Below are 19,863 nucleotides of genomic sequence, written 5' to 3' on the forward strand. Positions count from 1 at the left end.
AAAGGGACCGGACCATTCTCGTGCCCAATATCCGGACCAGCTCTGATAGGTCTTGTCTCGTACCTACCCGTATATGTCCTCGGTGCGCCTGGGGCTGATACTAGACTCGACTAAGGCTTGTTCGGCAAATGCCGGATGGTTTCTGCGGCGTCCATGAATTCACAGTTCAACGCCGCCCGCGTCCTGGCGAACCGCTGCATAACGCGAAGCGGCCATTTGGTTTGCGACTTTCTCCTTTCTCTCTTGCAACTTGCTGAAGACACCATTAGCGTAATACATGTCTTCTTCAAAAGCACTCTGAACCAAACTATTACACTTGCGTCATGTCAAAGGAAGAGGTTTGTGGATGAACATTCTTTGCTTAGAGATCAATACAGTACTCATTGATTTTTCCTCTGTTATGTGAAAATGATGCCAACTGTCTCATTTTTTCCGCCACATGCGGTCCCAAGCTAGACAACTATGTCCTGGTAGGCTACTTCCCAGCAATCGCATGGCAAGTATGCCACTCCACCGGTGCGCCGTCGTGCAGTTGTAATGCAAGAACCATCTTACACGCACATAACTCTAGAACCTCAGCTTTCACCTCCGCTGTCACCTGTTGTTTGTGATGCGATGTCTCCGCGGCATGCAAGTGTAAGTCTTTCCCTTGGTACTTTCTGGCCAGTGCCTCTTCAGTTCTGATGTAGATGTCGTATCCGTCTAGTGTAGCTTGATCATTATGATGAATGTGCTGTAAGCACAAGATGGCTCCACGTAGTGTGGCATCTAAGTAGCTTCCTTGTATTCGGGACTTTTCTCTTTGGTACTTAAGAATAGCATGAATCCTCCTCCGACTCGAAAGTTCACGAATATTCTCATATCTGTGCTGAGGGTTAGAAATCGTACGCTTACTCTCCTGTATCATGTCCGTTGATGATAATGGGATTCAGATTGCAATCGTGCGTTTGTCCCTGATCGCTTTACACTTACTTGACTTTTGACGGATATATTCCTGCTAGGTGGGCATCGCTGCCGAACTTCCAAGCGGAGCACATAGCACAACAAATCTCGACTATCAGTCTTTCTTCCAGTTCCTCCTCGAAAAACGCGAGGCCTATGAAAAGATACCTCCTGAAAGGTTCAACATTGAGCAGTGAGGGATTTTTTTGAACTAAGAGCTATCTTTATATACAAACACACCTGCAATATTTCTCTGCCCAGTCTCCGCGGTGATGGACTCGGACACATAGTATCCGACACGGGTACATTTCTTAAGGATGTCCACCTCCTAGACTATCTCGAGTTCGGGATCACGAGCAAAGATGCACGCTTTATGCCACTCAGCACACGGCGTCTACTCGAGACAACGTTTCTTGCGCTGCTAGACTCTGGGATCGACTACCGCGGGAGGAACGTAGGGTGCTATATGTCAGGTATTGCCCACGATATGATTACTGTTTCAGGACATGCACGAGCCCTCTTTATTTCTTTCCGTCCAATCTCAATATTTATTTCTCAGGATGACGGTGAAGCGCGTGGAACATTCGTTGGCGGCCCTGCGATGGTCGCAAACCGCATCTCGTATCACCTTGACCTGCGAGGGCCATCCGTTCCCGTTGACACTGCATGTAGCTCAAGCTTGTATGCGACTCACCTCGCAACGCAGGCTCTCCGCAACGAAGAATGCGAAGCTGTCGTTGTGGGTGGATGTCAGATCAATCACAGGTATGTGCTAAGTACGCCGTTTGAGGATTGAAACACTCAAACGTTTTGTAGGTTTGCGGAGTGGTTAATGTATAGTCAGGGTGGAATTTTATCCCGTGACGGCAAGTGCAAGCCATTCGATGCATCCGCAGATGGGTACGTTCGCGAAATCTGTATATGCCTTCATCAGTACATACTCTGTTATAGCTTCGGGCGAGGAGAAGGCGTCGTATCGATTGTCTTGAAGCCGCTGGATGCGGCGCTACGCGATAACGATCATATCTACGGAACGGTAATTAGGGCCCACGAGGCTTAGGACACGGCGGCTAACAATTGTGAGTCAGATATTGGGCACGAGAATAAATTCTTCCGGATCCCTTGCTCCAGTCAATGCGCCAGTCGCTTCTGCACAGCAAGATGCAATGATGCGTGCATTTTCTCAGGCTCAAAGGCGTCCCCACGATGTTGATTTCGTTGAACTGCATGCTACAGGTACGCCGGGTGTTTGTCAAATTCGGAATAATACCGACTACGGTTTGTGTAGGGACTGCTCAAGGTGATCCAACTGAAGCGAACTGGGTCGGTGCCCAGTTCAAGCGAGACGATGAAACATTAGTGGGAAGTGTCAAAGGAAACGTCGGGTGCGGCCACCATTCATTCCTAGATTGTTCAGAGCTAACGTCGACACTAGCCATCTGGAAATTACTGCGTTCCTCGCCTCCCTCTGCAAAGTTTGTTCCATATTTCGCACCAGTGTCGTCCCGCCCAACGTAAATTTTCTACGTCCTAATCCTGCCATCAATTGGGAAGAGCACAAACTGCGCGTTCCAAAGGACCCGGAGCTGCTTGTCTCTCGGAATCCGTCGGGTCGTCTTCTGGTTGCGATGGCCAGTTCTGGAATCGGCGGAGCGAATGGGCACTGTGTCGTTGAGGGCCCGCCATCCACACGGAGAATACCATCGTCTTTGTGGCGATCCAGCGCCCTCGGGCAGTCTTTAATAATTGCCGCTGGGCTGTCGCCTCGCTCTGTTACAGCCATGGAAGACGATCTAGAAGAGCTCATTACGAAGGAGGATGCTAATATTGTCTCACGAATATACGGTCGTAGGTCAAGGTCTTTGACATGGCGCTCTTTCGCCATTGCCCAGGGCAGTAAACTATCCCGATTTAGTGAGCCAATGTTTGTCCCAAAGTCTGCACCTCCGGTTGTATATGTCTTCTCGGGGCAAGGTCCCCAACACTTCGACAGTACGTTTAGCCTTTCATCCAGTGTTGCGATTCCGTCCTGATTCTCGTCCGTATAGTGGGGCGCGATCTCTACAGAACATCGGCCGTGTTTCGCGCGACGGTCGGGGAAATGGACAACATCTATCGTAGCATCATGGGATCGTCTCTGGTCGATCAGACAGGCCTCTTTGAGGACGAAAAATCCTCCAATAATTTAGGCAGCATATGGCCGATAAAGGTCACCCTCCCGGCCTTAGCTATGCTCCAAATTGCTCTTGTTGACACGTTGTCGAGCTTGAACATAAAACCCGATGTTGTCATCGGCCATTCCGCAGGCGATACCGCAGTAATGTATGCATCTGGTACATGGCCTGCAGCTCTGGCCATGGAGGTTGCAATAGCGAGAGGGAGGGCCATGTCCTTGCTTGAAGATCGTAACGGTGCGATGGTTGCACTCGCATGCTCTCCCCAGAAGGCCGAAGAAGTGATAAATGAAATTCTCTCTGACGCAGGACCAGGACCTCTGTCCATTGGGTGTTACAATAGTCCTGATGCTGTAACTCTCTCTGGAGCCAACTCTCATCTCGATCTCGCTGTCAACAAAGCAGCTACTTATGGGATCTTTGCCAGGCGCCTCCGTACTTGTATCCCGGTTCAGATATGATGGATCTTTGTCGGGAACAATACGAGGTTTTATTAGCGGAGGTCTTTGCAAGATATTCTCTCACATATCCGACAATCGAGACGTATTCCACGATGACCGGTGCCTTGCACGAATATGCATTCGATGCGTCATACTTCTGGGATAGCGCGCGTAACCCGTCCACTTCGACAAAAGCTGCATTAGGATATTTCGCCAAAATGGCCTCCACAGCAGATGTGAAGTTGGCCCTCACCCAGTCCTAATGAGTTATTTGACGTCAATGGTCGGAAAGCGGAGTGCAAACGTAATCCATACCCTCAGGCGACCAAAAGTACGAGAGCCTGGCGTCGAACTGTTGAGCTTTATGGAGTGTCTTGGAAAGCTAGTCGTTCACGGCTGCAGTACCATTAATTTCGACGCTTTATGCGGAGTCGTCGAGGCAAGCGAAGGATCTATACCTGGATATCCCTTTTCTCGAAAGGACGTCCCTTATCTTGCACACACATACCATGTTGCACGAATGAAGCAAGCCCGCAATGGCCCATTGAACTACCCACAACTACAAATCAATGTGAGGACACACCCTGACCTAGCGGATCACGTCATCAAGGACGAGCCAATTATGCCAGCGACGGGTTATATTGAAATGGCAAGTCTCTTGGAGTGGGAATTGTCAATCATTTCGCTTATCTTTATTGTAGGTCCTCGAGTTCGGTGCAAGAAAGCTCTGGAATGTCGAATTCGTTTCTTTCCTCGCACTCTCATCTGAACGTCCTACCCCTGTTCACGTTGGACTTGAGGGTCCGCGATGGACAGTGCAGAGCGCGTCGCCAATGGCGTCGCCAATGAATTTCGCAAACGACTGGCCACCAAAAGTAGAGTAGACTTACCCGTTATATGCGTGTTCTCATCTTCCAGTACGACCGTCTTCATGCAAGGGGATACATGTCGAAAACGTATGAAGCTGAGGATGAGCGACCACCTGTGAATCTCGTTGACCTTCGTAAGCGACTCAAACCTGTCGACATGAAAGGTGGGCTCTTGTGTTTTCCGCGTCGAGCACGAGACTCATTGTTGGACAGATTTCTATGACGGATTCACGAGCTTCGCCTCATATGGTCCTGTGTATCAAAGAGTGGTCGCGTGCAGCCGAGGTATGGATACATCTGAACGGGAAGAATTTTTGATGCAGGTGAGAGGTGCTGAGGATGATCTTCAGAAGTAAGCCACTTACTACGATTGCTCCATCTCCGCTAACTCCCCCATGACCTTATAGCGTGGATCGATACCACATACACCCAGCCATACTAGACGCTGCGCTGCATGGCTTGGTTCATCCTGCACTTACTGGACACAAGAATGATCCTCGATACTTTCTTCCGTCCAAGACGGCTGCATTCATTTTTCACGATGCGTTGGTCAAAAGGCCATTCCCACGGATCGTCTACACTTATTTCACCATTACAAAGTGGGCTCCAGGTATGATCATGATCCATGATCCTCGTCCATTTCTCACCACTCTCCAGAGTCTGTTGCTTGTGACGTCATATTGTTGGATGAAGAGGGTACGCGGCTGTGCACCTTCGACAGGTTTGAGAAAGCTCGACATGGCCAATTCGCCGGAGAAGTGAAGCGCCGATATGAACTTAAACATCACCCTACCAGCCTCACAATACCGCGCCGAGACACTGACAGCAAGACCATCATCAGTTCGGGCAGTGATTGCTTCTTAGATACTCCCGCGTTGCTTCGATGGAAAACTCGCGGGCGAACTGTCTCTCGAGGAAACATGTCCGACAGCGGATACAGCACCTTCTCTGATACAGATTCAAATATGTCATCTCACAGCGCCGTGTCGTATCTTCTGTTCCAGTACGTCAGGGGCAGGGAGATGAAATTAAAACCCCTCATTACTGCCCTGGATCCGCTAGACAAACTTAAAATCTGGTTCACTGCGTCTGCGGGATTAGATGGCGATGCTGGTATTGGATTTACCAAGTCTCTGAGAAGAGAATATCGGAATTGGGTCATCAGAATGGTTGTGTTTGAGGCTTCCTGGACTGCAGAGGAGCGAAAAGAGGCTATCAAGTATTTGTCTTTGCATTCCGAGTGCGAAGTCGAGATTATGGTCGACTCTCGCAGATCTGTTTTTGCGCCGCGAATCGTCATGGCGATGCCGCCCCTTTCAAAGCCTGCTTTTCGCGTAGATTCCCCTTGGATCTTTGATCAGTCTTCCGTCAAGCAGACTGTACTACCCTACATCCTAGGAGGATCGATTCTTATCCATGTCGATCGCTTAGCGAGGGGTCCTGGTCAGTTGTGGACATACTTTGGGAGCACGGAACATGTCGCTGGTACAGTTATTGGTATCGCATCGGGGCCGATCTCCAATTTTGTGCTCTCTCGCAAGGAGAGCTTGGTCGAGCATCCTCATTCTACAATGTCGAAGTCCACGCCTCCCCTTCTTGCAATTACAATCGCCGCTCTTGCTCTCGGGCCCGGAACCTTCTCTCAGCCGGAGCGCCTCTTTGGCGAAGCTATCCTTGTGACGGACGTAGACACCAAGCTAGGGAGTCAGATTGCCAGCATATATGTAGAGAGGGGGTTCAGTGTTCTTACATTGCCAGCCAACATCAGATTCCCGGATCTCCTCGCCCTGCCTCGACGGCCTCGATTCATAATCTCCGGATCGGAAGATATAGTGATGGTCCAGATGCTGAGAGATTTGGTATCCGGATTTGGCAAGATCTTCTTGTGGAACGACGGTGACACGGGTGTTGCGGGGATCCTGAACACTGACCCATGGGTCGTCGCGGATGCTCTCAAATGCGGGATTTCCGTGGCTACATCAAACGAAAAGTTCCGTTCTCCACATGAACTACTGGGCGAAGTTCCGATGCCCTTTAGAATCCCGCTAACTGATGGTGCTTTTGATCCAAAGAAATCATATCTCCATGTCGGTGGTATTGGAAGTCTTGGCTTCCGAATCGCGCTATGGATGTATGAGGTGCGTCCAAGGTCGATTAAGTTCCCAGTTATCTAAATGTATGTTTACAGAAAGGCGCAAGGGAGATAGTCTTAACGTCAAGGTCCGGGCGCGAAAGTACCCTCAGAAGAGATGAGTTTGTCTGCCAGCGCGTAATGGTTTACCTGGAGAGTTTGCCCGATCTCGTTCTGAGAGTGGAGGCGGTAGACGCTTTATCTACCGAGGAGATGAAGCAGCTCGTCGGTAATCTTGGGCGTCCGCTGGGAGGCTGCATGGTTCTTACTGCAATCCTCATTGATCGCACGTTTGCCTCGCAGACGCCCGAGACATTTGAAGCGCCCATCACAGCCAAGGTCAATGTCCTGAGGAACATCGAGAAAGTAATCTCAATTGCTTCCTTGGACTTCCTGATCGCTTTTTCGTCAGTGTGTGGATTGTTCGGCAATGCATGTCAGACAAACTATGCGTGGTGAGTGGTATAGAGTGCTATCGCGCGCTTAGCTCACGGTTCCATAGTGCGAATACCGCTTTGACAGGTCTTTTGCGGAAATACGAGAATGCAACAACGGTTGCTGTACCATTCATCTTTGACGCTTGTTATCAGATCTATATCTCATCATCAGACACTTTGCGATGGACGCGAATGAAACACCTTATGAGCTGGAGTATGTCGAGCATAGGTACGTCTCCATGAAGTTATATTATCGCTATTCCTTTATATGATGCATACTATTGTATGTAGAACTATGTGGTTACATTGAGGACAGTATTAGAAAGCTGCGCGAAGGTCCCATCTGGCAGTACATTCCGGATCTTGACTGGAATCTCGTACGAGCAGATCTTGGGCCATCCTCAATGTACGATGACCTATGTATATCGGATGGTTCATTCACGGAAGCTACATCAGCAGATCAAACAGGAAGCAGCTTACGCGAGATCGTATGTAAAACACTCGATGTCGCTCCTAAGGACCTTGCTGTAGATGTTACCCTGACATCTTATGGCTTGGACTCCCTCACAGCCGCATCACTCTCCTACGCGTTGAGCTCCTCCGTAGCTGTGTCGCAGATACAACTTCTCGCGGACTTGACATTGGGTGACCTCGAGCGTCGAGTGGAGGAAGCGGGTCAAGCTGGCGCATGTGGTACAACCGAAGAGTCCGCAGACATAGACCACGATCGCTTCCAAACGAAGGTCGTTGAGATGCTCGATATGGTTGACACCTACACCACAGGCCTTCCTGGACGCCCCTCCGTTGATGCAAGCCTAGCCGAGTGTCGCAAGACGGTTCTCATCACCGGCACGACCGGCAGCCTTGGTGTTCATATGCTCGCCCATCTTTTGCAGTCAGGCGAAAGTGAGAAACTTTATGCCCTGGATAGGAAACGGGTTGGCGTCTCTAGTATGAGTAGACAAATCAATGCCTTTACGGCGCGGGCATTGGATTGCTCCCTGTTAATCACCAAACGACTCGTTCTTTTAGACGGTGATCTAGCTAAACCTTTGCTTGGATTGGAAGCATCTGAATACGAGGAGGTATGTAGTTTTTTATGTTGTCCTGTCCTAATTTTCTCAATGCATCTTACATCCAGCTTCGAGCATCGATCACTCATACTGTGCACCTCGGTAAGCAGAACATCATGTAATGCTCGGCCCCTTCACTAAAATGTGTATCTTCAGCGTGGCCAATCGACCTTACATCTTCCCTGGCGGCATTCGAGCCATCAATACATGGTCTCCGACGACTTATCGACTTGTCTTCGTGTGCTTCAATTCACGCACCAGTCAAACTGATATTCGCAAGTAGTACAGGACTATACCGGAGTAAGTTATTTTCCGGTCTGGAGTTGTGGGTTCTCATCCAAGTTCTTTCAGGGATCGACACCTTAAGAAAAATTTATTGATGATCCAATAGTCGCGATTGACTCAGGATACACAGAATCCAAATGGGTTTCGGAGCAGGTCCTTGCAGTAGCCATGAAGCAGAATCTAGTCCACCCTATTATTGTACGGATCTCGCAGCTATGCGGTGGTCAAAACGGCGCATGGAAAATGACAGAATGGGTGCCATGCCTCGTCGCTGCGAGCTACGCTATGGGTTGTTTGCCGGATGCGGTCGGAGTACGTCTCTTGGCTTCCATGTATTTTCTTCCGCTGAAATATCATCTCCCTCTCACAGAACGTGTCTTGGATGCCAGTGGACATCGCCGCCGCCGCACTGGTCGAGATGCTTGACTCTTCTTGCCCTGTTCTGCATCTGCGTCATCCACTGCCCGTGCAGTGGTCGTGTATAATGGGTCATTTTTCCTCCATGCTGTGCCTACCGCTCGTACCATACGCAGAATGGGTTTTAAAACTGGAGCGGAGCATGGCTGATGCAGAAAAAGCGCGGTCGCCGCTCTTACAATCTGCCATCCGTCTGCTGGAGGTTCTCCGTGCCGGGAGTGACCCGGACTGTCAGAACCGTGCGGGCGGCGAGATAGGGGGTGGGAAGCCAATCGTAGTCGAGCTCGAGGAAGCGCAGAATGCAAGCAAGACACTGAGGGAATACATACAGCAGCCGGGTGAGGAGGACGCGAGGCGGTGGGTTACATGGTGGAGGATGGAGGGGCATTTACCAAGTGCTCGATGTCTGTCTTAGGACTGAACTTAATGTTAGATTTGGACAGTCGCAGAAACAGCTTCATTATTCACACATTGGTTTCGTGGTAGCATTGAAACTTTGCATGATGTTCCTCAGTAAGACGGACGGAAATAATAAATTGGAGTGAGGTCTGCATCGAAGTCTGACTCGTCTTATTGGTCCTCCTCACAGTATGCTATATAGGATAAAACACATACTACAGGGTGCAACTAGACGATCTTGCGAGCTCTTCCAGTGAAACACGCTATCACACTCCTTCTCTACCTGATTCTGCATATCTTCAGCATTCTCGGAGAATGGTTGTACATTGCGGGTTCGAAAGGAAAGCAATTAATTCGAATACGATAGATACTTGATACGGAGCTCTACTTCTTCCGCTGCGATCCGAATCGCCCCCGCAACAATACATCCTTTTGCGGCGTGTATATCAACCCTGTATGTCAACCCTGTATTAGATCCTAAAAGGATATTTCGAGGTGTAAGCTGCCCAAAGGAATTGCCATATTACCATCGGCGACAGTATGTTACGAATATGTTTATGTGTGAGTCTGAAAATCATAGCACGATAGCGGAGGGGACTGGAGATGCGAGGAGCAAGTACGTCAATCGCTCTACATTAGTCGGATGTGTGAGCAGTGATGTCACTCATCGCTCACTGATGATCTAGAGTCTAGCTGTATTGCGTCTGTAGTACGTACAGCACTTACGGTGGCGGGCGCGCAGGGCATCCACAAGGTCGTTACGGAATGAATCGATCGCGATTGCTGTACTGGATTTGAGCGCAGCATGGCCAAGCCTGAGCGCTGTTGACGACGTATCTGCTCAAGCCCATTGACGAACAATTTGTAAAAGTATCATACAAACAAGACAAGGAGGCTGAATGATTTTGGGTTCCTCAGAGTGGTTGTAGCTACACTCTGCGTCGACGCTTGATTAGTCTTCCTGAGTCATGGGCTCCGTCTATATAGTATAAGTTCATATCCATGGTGGTCAGTTCACAGTGGTAGTCGAAAAGCTACACACTCACGATGATAGGCTTCATATTCCAGGGGCTCGGCTTTGATCCCCTTCAAGTTCATGTTCCCCTGAGATGCCTCAAGAGTTAACAAAACTTGGTCTTGAAGGGAAAGCGGCCATTTTCCATCCTGCTCCCGCCCAACAGCGACACCACTAGGGCTGCTGATCCCCGCAGTGGGAAGTTTTTCACTCATGTCTTCATTTTTGACCTGCGACGAAGTGTTGGTTGCTTTTAAAAGTCGCTCACATCGGTGGGCTCCCGTGTAGGTCTTTTGGCGCAATATAGCAGTCTGAGGCGGCTTCGCTGGTCGGCCGCGCCTGCCTGTTTTTTCCTATAGTCCATACCGAAACAATCAATTTGTGCAACCAAAATGCAACCATGTGTAGCTAACCTTCTTTGGTCTACCAGGCTTTCCTTTGACATTTGGATCTATTTTATTTTGTACTTGATTGTGGAACTGAGCAGAACCCAGTGTAGTCTTATATCCTGCGTGCTGAGCATCATCTGCAAGAACCTATTATAAATAAAGTAGCAATGTGACTCCATTAATTCTCACTGCATTAATGCCACTTACCCCAGAGTAGTCCGGTTGAAAACGCCAATGTGATGGGGGCTTCGCAAGGATGGGAGTGTAAACACAGAATTGACCTTGTTTATACATTAGTACAGGCTGTTCCTTACGACGGTATCTTGTATCGGTCAGTAGTGCTGGATCTGGATCATGATTGTAGTCTTGACCTGAAAAATACAACAATTGCAGACTCAATAGAACCTCACCTGAGGTAATGAAAACGCACCAATTGTATGCTGAGGGTCAAACAGACCAGCCCTTGCCATCCTGTCATTAAGATTCTTTGGAATGCGGACAGCCTGGCGGCGATAGACCCAGACAAAATGAGCAAAATAGTTTCTATTTGACTTGTCATTGAACGTCAGTGGGTTATCAAAATTAGGAACTCCAGCTACAAGGTTGAGAAATGATTTGGAGGCCCACTGTACCATATATGTTACCACAGCATCAAGAAATGAATTAAAAGTCACATCCTGAAGACATATATCTCTCGCTGGAGTGCAAGGATGAAGTCCTTGGCTGTAGAGAAAATCATGTGAGAGATGCCGCCCAAACCCATTCCAACATGACTGCTCTTCACATAGCTGCTTGACCATTGGCACGCATCCAAAGCGATCATTGGATAGCACCTTCGACCTCCAAGAATGCGCTACAACTTTAGCAGATTCAGGTTCGTCGATCCAATCAGGACCATGACCAGAGCCCCACATCAATGCCCACACCTACAGAAACATAATATCAGAAACATCCATAAGGATATAACAGCAAATTTATACCGCTGACACTGGCTGAAAATCATCAGCTTCCCAATGGCGCTCTATACTTATTACACGAAGAGTGATTAAGCGAGCAAAATCCACAAGAGCAAAGACAACATCTGTGCAGACCACGGCGGCAAATATATTGATAAGGCGTGGTGCAGATGCATTGCGCGAGCCTTCTACCACAAAGGGTGAGCCTAGTTGAAAAGATCGAAGCTTCTTCGCTTTGGATGCATTAGCGTTGGGCCCTGGGACATCGTTTTGTATGATTTCATCGAACATATTGCGTTTCATGGGAATAAGGCATGCTTCCAATCCGAAGTTGATGCGTACACCATGCTTGAAATTTTAAAAAAAGGATAAATTGAAAGGATAAATTCAGTTGTACAAGAGAAGTCAAGGACTTACATATCCGCAAGCCAGAAATAACTCTTTTCCTCGGGCCTTTACAATAACCTCCCCATCGTGCAGTGGCTTCAATAGATAACCCCAATCTTTGTTCTGACTCCGGGCTGAGTCATAAGGATTAGATAAATACCCTTCAGGAACCGGTTCCAAACTGTCAGAATACCTGTCATGCAGTGTGGTGCATGTAGTGTATGCCTTTGTATCAGTGCCAGTTGCGAATGTTCTGGGAAATAGGCAAAGATGCCCTAAGGAAAGGGAGACTGCATAAAGGACTTGCTAATAATGCAGTTCAATGAGAGACTCACCTTGCAATGCATGTCCTTCATGTGTTCGCGCGTACTCTTTTATCTCCTTATCGACTACGGAGGCTGTTGCGCGAATGATATCTGCTTCGGGCATTCAGAAGGCGTCGCTAGTAGCTTTCACTGGCAACAACAAAGAGAGCTGGCATGCCGAAAGGCGCCTGTCACAGTCGTGACTTGGGTCACGCAGAGATAATGGAGAAGAAAGGAAAGGATTCAAGATTCAACATGCAATTATTGGTTGCTAATATATTTTAGGAGGCTCAGTACATTGTTAAACGTACTCCTGTAAGTCTATATCTTTGCAAAGTGCTGTTGTGCTGACTTCACAATCCACTCTTGGAGACTCGATGCTGCAGCCACACACGCTCAGCCACCAGTCGGCAATTGCCGATAGTCACACAGGACATCTGAGTCAAGCCAGCCTGGGTCATCTGCACACTGCCCACAGCAGCTCGACCCTGTACGTGCGCGTTGCCCCTAAGTATGTACTGATGCATGATGAGTGCGATCGCTCGCCCTTCTCTCGCTGCTCATGCCCCCGCCCTCCTTGCGCCGCTCACCCCTCCTGCCGCCCACGCCCCCGACCTCCTTGCGCTGCAGCGCAACAGCCCCCCCCTCCAATACTCTCGCGCCGCCCATGTTGACCAGCACGACCGCCCCGCCCTCCCACCGCGTGAGACGGCTCCTCCCCGGTAAGCCCCCCCTCCACGTCCTCGCTCCGCCCTTGCTGACTCGCACAACCGCCCTGCCCTCCTCACGCCGCCCACGTCCCCGCTCTCCTAGCTCGAGTGTTACATCCCCCAGAACGCCTAGTCAATTAGCCAGAGGTCACCCAATCGCCATCAGCGTTCTCCATTGAAGGCCGTCTAGGCATCGTCGACGATGCACTAGCGTTATTGAAGGTGAGCTTGAAAGTGAGCAGCGCGATGTCGGCTATCAATACTCGTTCTAATTCAGCCTCGCCATGATCAGGAAGACCAGGTGTCTTTGAGTTGGTGAGCGGCCCGAATGAGTACGGCGAGGGCGAATACCGACAAGATTGCCAACACGTGCTTTGTCGTTGGAAACTCGTGGACGCATTCCTGGTACGCGTTTTTCACTATTCTATACTCTACGACTAACTTATGTTATCAACAATAACAGTGGTTGGTAGTGATCCTCAAGTGCTTAGAGCGCATGTAGGTTATTCGATCAGCGGATGGGTTATCTGTTTTGCTTGCGGCTTCTGTGTGTGTGTTCCGGATTACTCTTTCCTCCATGTATTCTGATTATTCTTTACTCGATGTTTACAGTGCTTGATATATTGTTGCTCGTTCAGATGAGCGGCTCGCCATTCGACCACCTTAACATCAAGTTGGGTTTCTATGTGATGTCTCTTGCTTTGAACGTTGCCGCTACCTTCTTGATCGCCGGACGATTCCTCGTGTATCGAGCACATGCGATGTGACAGGATCCGAACATGATTCAAGCTACACGGGTTCGCGTTTTCTTTCTTCATCTTTTCCTTTTCTTGATGTCTCTTTCAGACCTTGAATCCGATCCCGCCATCGTTCGCATGCATAAATTGACCGACCTCCATTTCAATGCGGTGCAGTCCGCCGTATCAGAGAATGACAATGGCAAAGCGTTCACGCAGGGAAAAATTACGCATGGACGTGTTATGAGTGGGAATGACATTGTATGAGGGCACTAACTTTTGTGAGATACCAATGTTCCTAGTTCCTGTATGCTCCGTTGATAACAAATGACCGCGAACAAATGCAAACCTTCCCTACGTAGCACGCGGAATCATCCGTGCCCAATCTACAGAATACGCCATATGGAAACGTCTGCTGCTATGTAGCCCTGTCTGCACGCCCGCCCGGCATAATAAGCAGATTCCATGATGGCGCAACAGAAGCGCTTCTTCATTGTACCGGGTTGTCAACGGGAATCCATCCAGCATCAAAACAGTACAAACAAAATGTTGCATCTAAGTAGCACATAAGATCGCAATCTGCTCACGCCGGCATCGAATGACATACATAAAGCACAGTTAAGTATACAGCTGGTAGTAAGTTATACATTTGTGTCTATGTTCAGGACAGACTTGTGCTGGGAGCATAATTTACACGCTGGATTCCACAAGGTGGAACCAAAACGACACGCCTTGCAGGACATGCACTTGTGTCGTGCCCAAAGTCCATGACACCAACCCACATCACCTACACGACCGCGCTGCCGTGACCACGAACTGGTGAGACATTGAATATGCATCTAGTTGACCTGCTTACTTTGTTCATCTAGATCCATGGACGTCTGCGTCTTTACCCACCACTCTTTCTACATCTCGTGAAGCATTTCTAAGCGGATGTCCTCTTGCTTTAGATGCTCATCTTGGGGCTGGAAGAATGTCTTCATCGAAGTCTCGCTATATAAGAATTGTGTTTCTCCCTGAACTGCGTGATAGTGCCATGTTCGGGTTGAATAGCGACAAGCGTCCGCCTGGAGGTATTGCTATATCAACCATGACAATCACGGTGGATTTTCTTTGTGATCGGTCATCCGTAAACGCATACGCTGGGGTAATCGGAAACTGCGTACGATATATGGTATGCTTCGATTTGCTTCCTCCTTCCAGCATCTCAACCCCGAACACTCTTGTGAGAGGTTTGATAGGAATGATGCTCTCTTCTAAGCCTTCTGGCAGTGGTATTCTCTTCCCATCCAGTATCACAAGAACATTAGCTGATGGTTGGGTTAGTCGTATAACCTGCCCATCAGGTAACGCCGGTTCATCGAAATGTAAAGCAATGTTGACAATCTCTCCTCTCGCACCATTGGTTATATCAGGGTCAGTCTGAACATTAATGGTTACCATACCTTTCATGCCAATCGTGAACCGTACTTCGTCTGAGAGCGCTGCAAGATCGCAGCTATTGGGTTTTGCCTTGAACGCGCACGCAAGACGTGTTCATCACCCATGTCGTATGCTGGGGTAATAACTAGCTTGCGCCTGGTCTTACGACAGTGCTGCAGAACACTTTCGTTGTTCCACACAATCCGTACTGAATGTCGTAATGTCACAATTGAGGTCTCTTTCCATAGGGCAATACGAAAAACTGTCTCAGCACCTTGCTCTTCTGTAAGCGCAACTGTTTTCGACATATTGACATTGTCAACTGTAAATTACCCTCTACACAGATTACGAAGAAACTGTAGCCATATCAAGTCCGTAACGCACACTTGGTTCTTCAACAGCACCACTGTTTTGAATGCCTCATAAATCTTGCTCCCTAGTGCGTCGTCGATTGTATCCCGGTTTATCAGGTTTGCACGATAGTACAAAGACATACCTAGGCTTGTCGAAAACGTCTAACACGCCGAGTAGGAGGTCGTGCTGACCCATGGATGCCACACAGATGCATTTTGGGCATGGTGCATAGGTTCAACCGCCCTCCATAAATTCGGCCCAAATTGGAGTGAAGGGTTGCTAGGTTCAATCTGTCGCTGGCATGATCCGATGAGGTTCACTAGACCAGCGTTCAGAAAGGTAGGTGTTATGCACTTTGGTCATCTCGAATGAGCCCACAACGGACCTAGGACATTTCAGTCAAGCCAAGGTCAAGGTCTGCATGCTGGCCACAACCATCTGAGTAAAGGTTTTGCCGCAGCATGTGGCGCTATTCGAGTCAATCCTTTCTACTACAGCGCAAATAACGATAAATTCACCTCTGTGACGAGAGAAGCCTAGTGAAATAATATCTGGATGGAATGAGTGCGTATACTTCTATTCTGGCAAGCTCCAGCATGCTCACGATGATGTATCACATCCTTCTGTATCATATCGTTCTTACTTGGTAAGTAAGGTTCTCACGTTGTCTTATCTCCCTTCATTACAGTGCTCTGTATCTCCTCAGGCCAGCTCACGAGATGCATGATGATATCGCAGAAGTATAATGTAGTTCTTACTTGGTAAGTAAGGTTCTCGCACTGTCTTATCTCCCTTTATTACAGCGCTCTATATCCCCACAGGCCAGCTCACGAGACACATGGTGATATCGCAGAAGCCATTTTTTAAAGCCATGCACCTTCTGTGTTGTATCATGGTGGGAAAGTATTGCTGGGCATGCGTAACTTCTCAAATTGTCCCAGCAAAAATATGAAAAATGCGTGCCCCCTTTCATCTTGTGCCATTGTTTCTTTCAACATGAAGTCCCCCTTGGCAGACAGGATTTGCGTAGTCGGCGCAGGCCCCGCCGGCCTCATTACTGCGTACACGCTGCTTCGAGACGGTTTCCACAACATTGAGCTACTTACTAGAGATGATTCTCCCGGTGGCGTGTGGTGCGCTCAACGTGTCTATCCTGGACTAATCATAAACAAGTTAGTACGCCTTCTTGCAAATTGACTTGTAAGCTGATGCTTTCTGCAGCGTCCACGGAGAGTACCGTTTCTCTCCACTTGACATGCATCGCCCATCCCACAACAAATCTGGTGGTGTCCGATTGTCCGGAGAGGACATGCAGTCATACATGGAAGAATTCGCTCATCGCTTCTTGTCCGATCAAATTCGATATGGACTCGAAGTTAAAAATATCCGATATGAGGACAGTAGCCATGAAGATAGTGACGTTCAGCGTACTTGGATAGTTAGCGCGGAGGAGGTGAAAACTAAACACCCCATTACACTCGAATATGACAACATTGTTCTATGTACCGGTGTAAGTATGCACTCAACTACTGCGTCTTAGTGTACTTTCACGCAGGGCTGTAGCGAGCCTTACATTCCCAAGGACCTCTCCCAGCATACCGCTCACGCTCAGGGCTTCAAAGGGCTCGTAATCCATTCTTATGAGTTTTGGCAGCATCTGCAGGAACTTTTAGTTAGCTGTCGGCGAATCTAATGATATTGGCGGCGATGGCAAAATCCTTGTCGTAGGTGGAGGGAAGTCAGCTCAGGAGTATGTTGATACTGATATTTTGTGGAACGCACACGACTGACTGGACTCTTCTGTGCAGTATATCCGCTTATCTAACTCAACAGGGAAAGCATGTATCTATGGTTTTCACGACTGCATATCCAACGCTAGCCTTCCCCTTTCACCTACTGGCTTCATTCGCAGGAGCTGGTGAGCAATCTAAATGAGAGCTCAGACCGAGGCACTAAATCTCAATAGAATTTTCTCGATCTTGTCCCCTGATGTGGAGCTACGTACGGGCCTAGAGTGAGTAATCGCAGTAAATGCTTACTCACTCATGAGTAACATTCCCATACAACAGACGCTTCCTCCATGAGACCTGACTAGGTAGCAAGATTGTGCACGCCTCGTACAATCTTGTGGCCTGGCTTTCTGTAAGCAATTCATTCATGTGTCCGAAGCATTTTATGATATTAGCAATGCTTTCTAGTTCAAATCATTATCATTCCCGAAAGACTCACCTCTCCGTCGCTCCAGAAGCCTCTTCTGGGGTGTCCATGTAAATGACCAAGGAGTTGGACGCCATAATGACTTCCACTCTCTAGTCAATCAAGGAAAGATTGAACTCATTGCCCCGGCTCGTGCAGTATGTTATGGAAAGGATGCAAACACTGTCCTACTGGACAGCGAGCAATCGTTCCATGCCGATGCAGTTGTACTTGCCACAGGTTACTCGTCCTCATGGGAACAAGATATTCAGTGGTAAGATACAAGACGAAACCATGAAGAGTTGACCTTTATGATTGACCACAGATGAAATGAAGGAGGCTATTGGACTGGATAGACATGCACCCAACCCGTTTTCCATGAAGTACAAGTGGAAATATTGCTCCTTGTCCAACCCCTCGACTGCTCACCCGGATAGCAAGCAACGGGCGTCCTCTATCTATCGAGGTATTGTACCAGCCAAGAACATCTTGTTCCGAGATCTCGCAATTAACGGAGCCATAGTGAGTATCGATTCTTATCCCTCCAATGGAGAATAAATTCCAGAGATCGATCCCAGTTCACAACCAACAACGGCTATGTGTATGAGGTTGTTGCCCACTGGATCTCGTCTTACTTTCTCGGAAGCCAGAGTTTGCGGCTTCTGTCTTCTGCAGAAGAGGCGATGGAACATGCTGAAAGGCATGCAGCATGGTTAAGACTACGGCATCCAGATATACTTCTTGCCATCAACGAGAGCTACAGCAGCGACCTTGCATTCTTTTGGTTGGGATTCAGACGTTGCTTTACAAATGCACACTACTGATTCCTGGCGCTCGACAGCTGGCCACAGCTCGCAGATACGCTGCTTGAGGATATGCGTTTGGCTAGCAGAAGGGATGGAGGGAATACCTTTACGTGGCCATTCAAAGTGATCGATTTAAGTGAAATTGCTAACCTGTCACTGGAACGCAGCCAGCTGAGAGCCAGCGAAGGGAGTTAGTGATAGCTCGGCTGATATTGAAGCTTTGCACCATGTGGCACTAGTGCGTCTATATATATTGGTATCGTCCGTCATATGTCTGGGAATATAAGAATAATGAATCTACTCATAACGTCCACCGGAAAACTCAGATTTAAGAGAATTTCCTCCAACCTGCATTCCTGCCTCACATTCCACATCATCGCCTAACATATGTGTGCCCGGAACACTTCCCATACAAGACTGGCATCACTGCAGTGTCGGCAGCCCGACTGATTATTGGAGAAAAGGCAACAAGGTCACGGCCCCCTGATTGTGGATCCCTGTCAGTGTGTGTGATGCCTTCCTAGCCTACCTGTTTAGTATACTGCTTGCTTCGGCTAATTGAAGCACTGTAGGTTCTGTGGTTGATAACACCAATGTTCCCCTTGACACTGAGTGTCCCATCCAGATCAATCAATCAACTCATGGCAAACATGTGAGGGATGTTCATCATCACTTTTCCATGCAGAAAGTTTTTATTCCAGTCTCATAAGATTAGTAATATAGGCAGTGTATTTAGATATCTATGAAGTAGCTACAATTGGGTTTCAGCACTGAGTATCTATCATATAGTGTGAATGTGAACTTATTGATGTCTGTTCATAAAACAAACATTCAAGCAGAGATCACTGTTATAGACTATTGTGAATAATCAAAAAAAAGATATAGTAGTTAACAGAGTACAGTCCAGAGCAATAAGCAGACTGGTAAACTATACTACAGGCACAACCTTTGAATCATCCTCACTCATATCACTCCATGCCTGATGCATTCTCCTGTTTACACCCTCCTTACTGTCAGCATGAACATCTCTCATCTCATGTTGCTCCACAGTAACCAAAACCTACACCAAATCACTAATATAGTTTGATACTTCAATCAAACAACTCACTTGTGCAGTATGCTGTGATTGCTGGTTTTGATGATTGCCAGAGGCAGAGGTAAGAGTCTATCAATTATTATCAAGTTCATGAAGACAAAAAAACAAACATACAGAAACAATGCCTGCTGATCTTTGCTGTACACCTTTAGGTGTAGATAGCAAGGCTCTAGAATTGAGGCTTGACATAACTGAGTTTCCATAACTATAATTTATGAATATGAGATGCACAACTGTCAGTAGAATATAAATAGACTTACAGCTTGCAAAGGGTATAATTGAAAGCTAATAAAATATAAGAAAAATTCATAAAAAAAAAAAAA

The 19,863-nt window shown here is 48.0% G+C and overlaps 3 protein-coding genes across 3 annotated transcripts; 2 read left to right on the forward strand and 1 right to left on the reverse strand.

The window, feature by feature from the left end:
* Positions 1 to 905: 905 nt before the first annotated feature.
* FIBRA_02196 (uncharacterized protein) lies at positions 906 to 9,313 on the forward strand (the record flags this gene model as incomplete). Its single annotated transcript, XM_012324061.1, has 23 exons — positions 906 to 941; positions 1,002 to 1,135; positions 1,204 to 1,707; positions 1,759 to 1,842; positions 1,894 to 1,978; positions 2,031 to 2,178; positions 2,231 to 2,327; positions 2,378 to 2,934; positions 2,991 to 3,508; positions 3,544 to 3,792; positions 4,258 to 4,431; positions 4,475 to 4,589; positions 4,639 to 4,777; positions 4,833 to 5,035; positions 5,083 to 6,563; positions 6,614 to 7,011; positions 7,059 to 7,222; positions 7,285 to 8,078; positions 8,135 to 8,168; positions 8,223 to 8,366; positions 8,434 to 8,663; positions 8,722 to 9,125; positions 9,184 to 9,313. 23 exons carry the CDS (start codon positions 906 to 908, stop codon positions 9,311 to 9,313), a joined length of 6,822 nt encoding a protein of 2,273 aa, XP_012179451.1.
* Positions 9,314 to 10,096: 783 nt separating this feature from the next.
* On the reverse strand, positions 10,097 to 11,830 carry FIBRA_02197 (uncharacterized protein; the record flags this gene model as incomplete). The annotated part of the gene is made up of 8 exons (XM_012324062.1): positions 10,097 to 10,146; positions 10,214 to 10,535; positions 10,596 to 10,718; positions 10,779 to 10,942; positions 11,002 to 11,197; positions 11,257 to 11,294; positions 11,356 to 11,497; positions 11,552 to 11,830. 8 exons carry the CDS (start codon positions 11,828 to 11,830, stop codon positions 10,097 to 10,099), a joined length of 1,314 nt encoding a protein of 437 aa, XP_012179452.1.
* A 4,608-nt stretch (positions 11,831 to 16,438) lies between these two features.
* FIBRA_02198 (uncharacterized protein) lies at positions 16,439 to 18,639 on the forward strand (the record flags this gene model as incomplete). The annotated part of the gene is made up of 7 exons (XM_012324063.1): positions 16,439 to 16,614; positions 16,664 to 16,952; positions 17,116 to 17,192; positions 17,251 to 17,360; positions 17,964 to 18,160; positions 18,217 to 18,422; positions 18,480 to 18,639. The coding sequence occupies 7 exons, from the start codon at positions 16,439 to 16,441 to the stop codon at positions 18,637 to 18,639; spliced, it is 1,215 nt and encodes a 404-aa protein (XP_012179453.1).
* Between the last annotated feature and the right edge of the window lie 1,224 nt (positions 18,640 to 19,863).

Source organism: Fibroporia radiculosa (assembly GCF_000313525.1).
Source record: "Fibroporia radiculosa TFFH 294 genomic supercontigs, scaffold1138, whole genome shotgun sequence".
In the NCBI taxonomy this organism is placed as follows: Eukaryota; Fungi; Basidiomycota; class Agaricomycetes; order Polyporales; family Fibroporiaceae; genus Fibroporia; species Fibroporia radiculosa.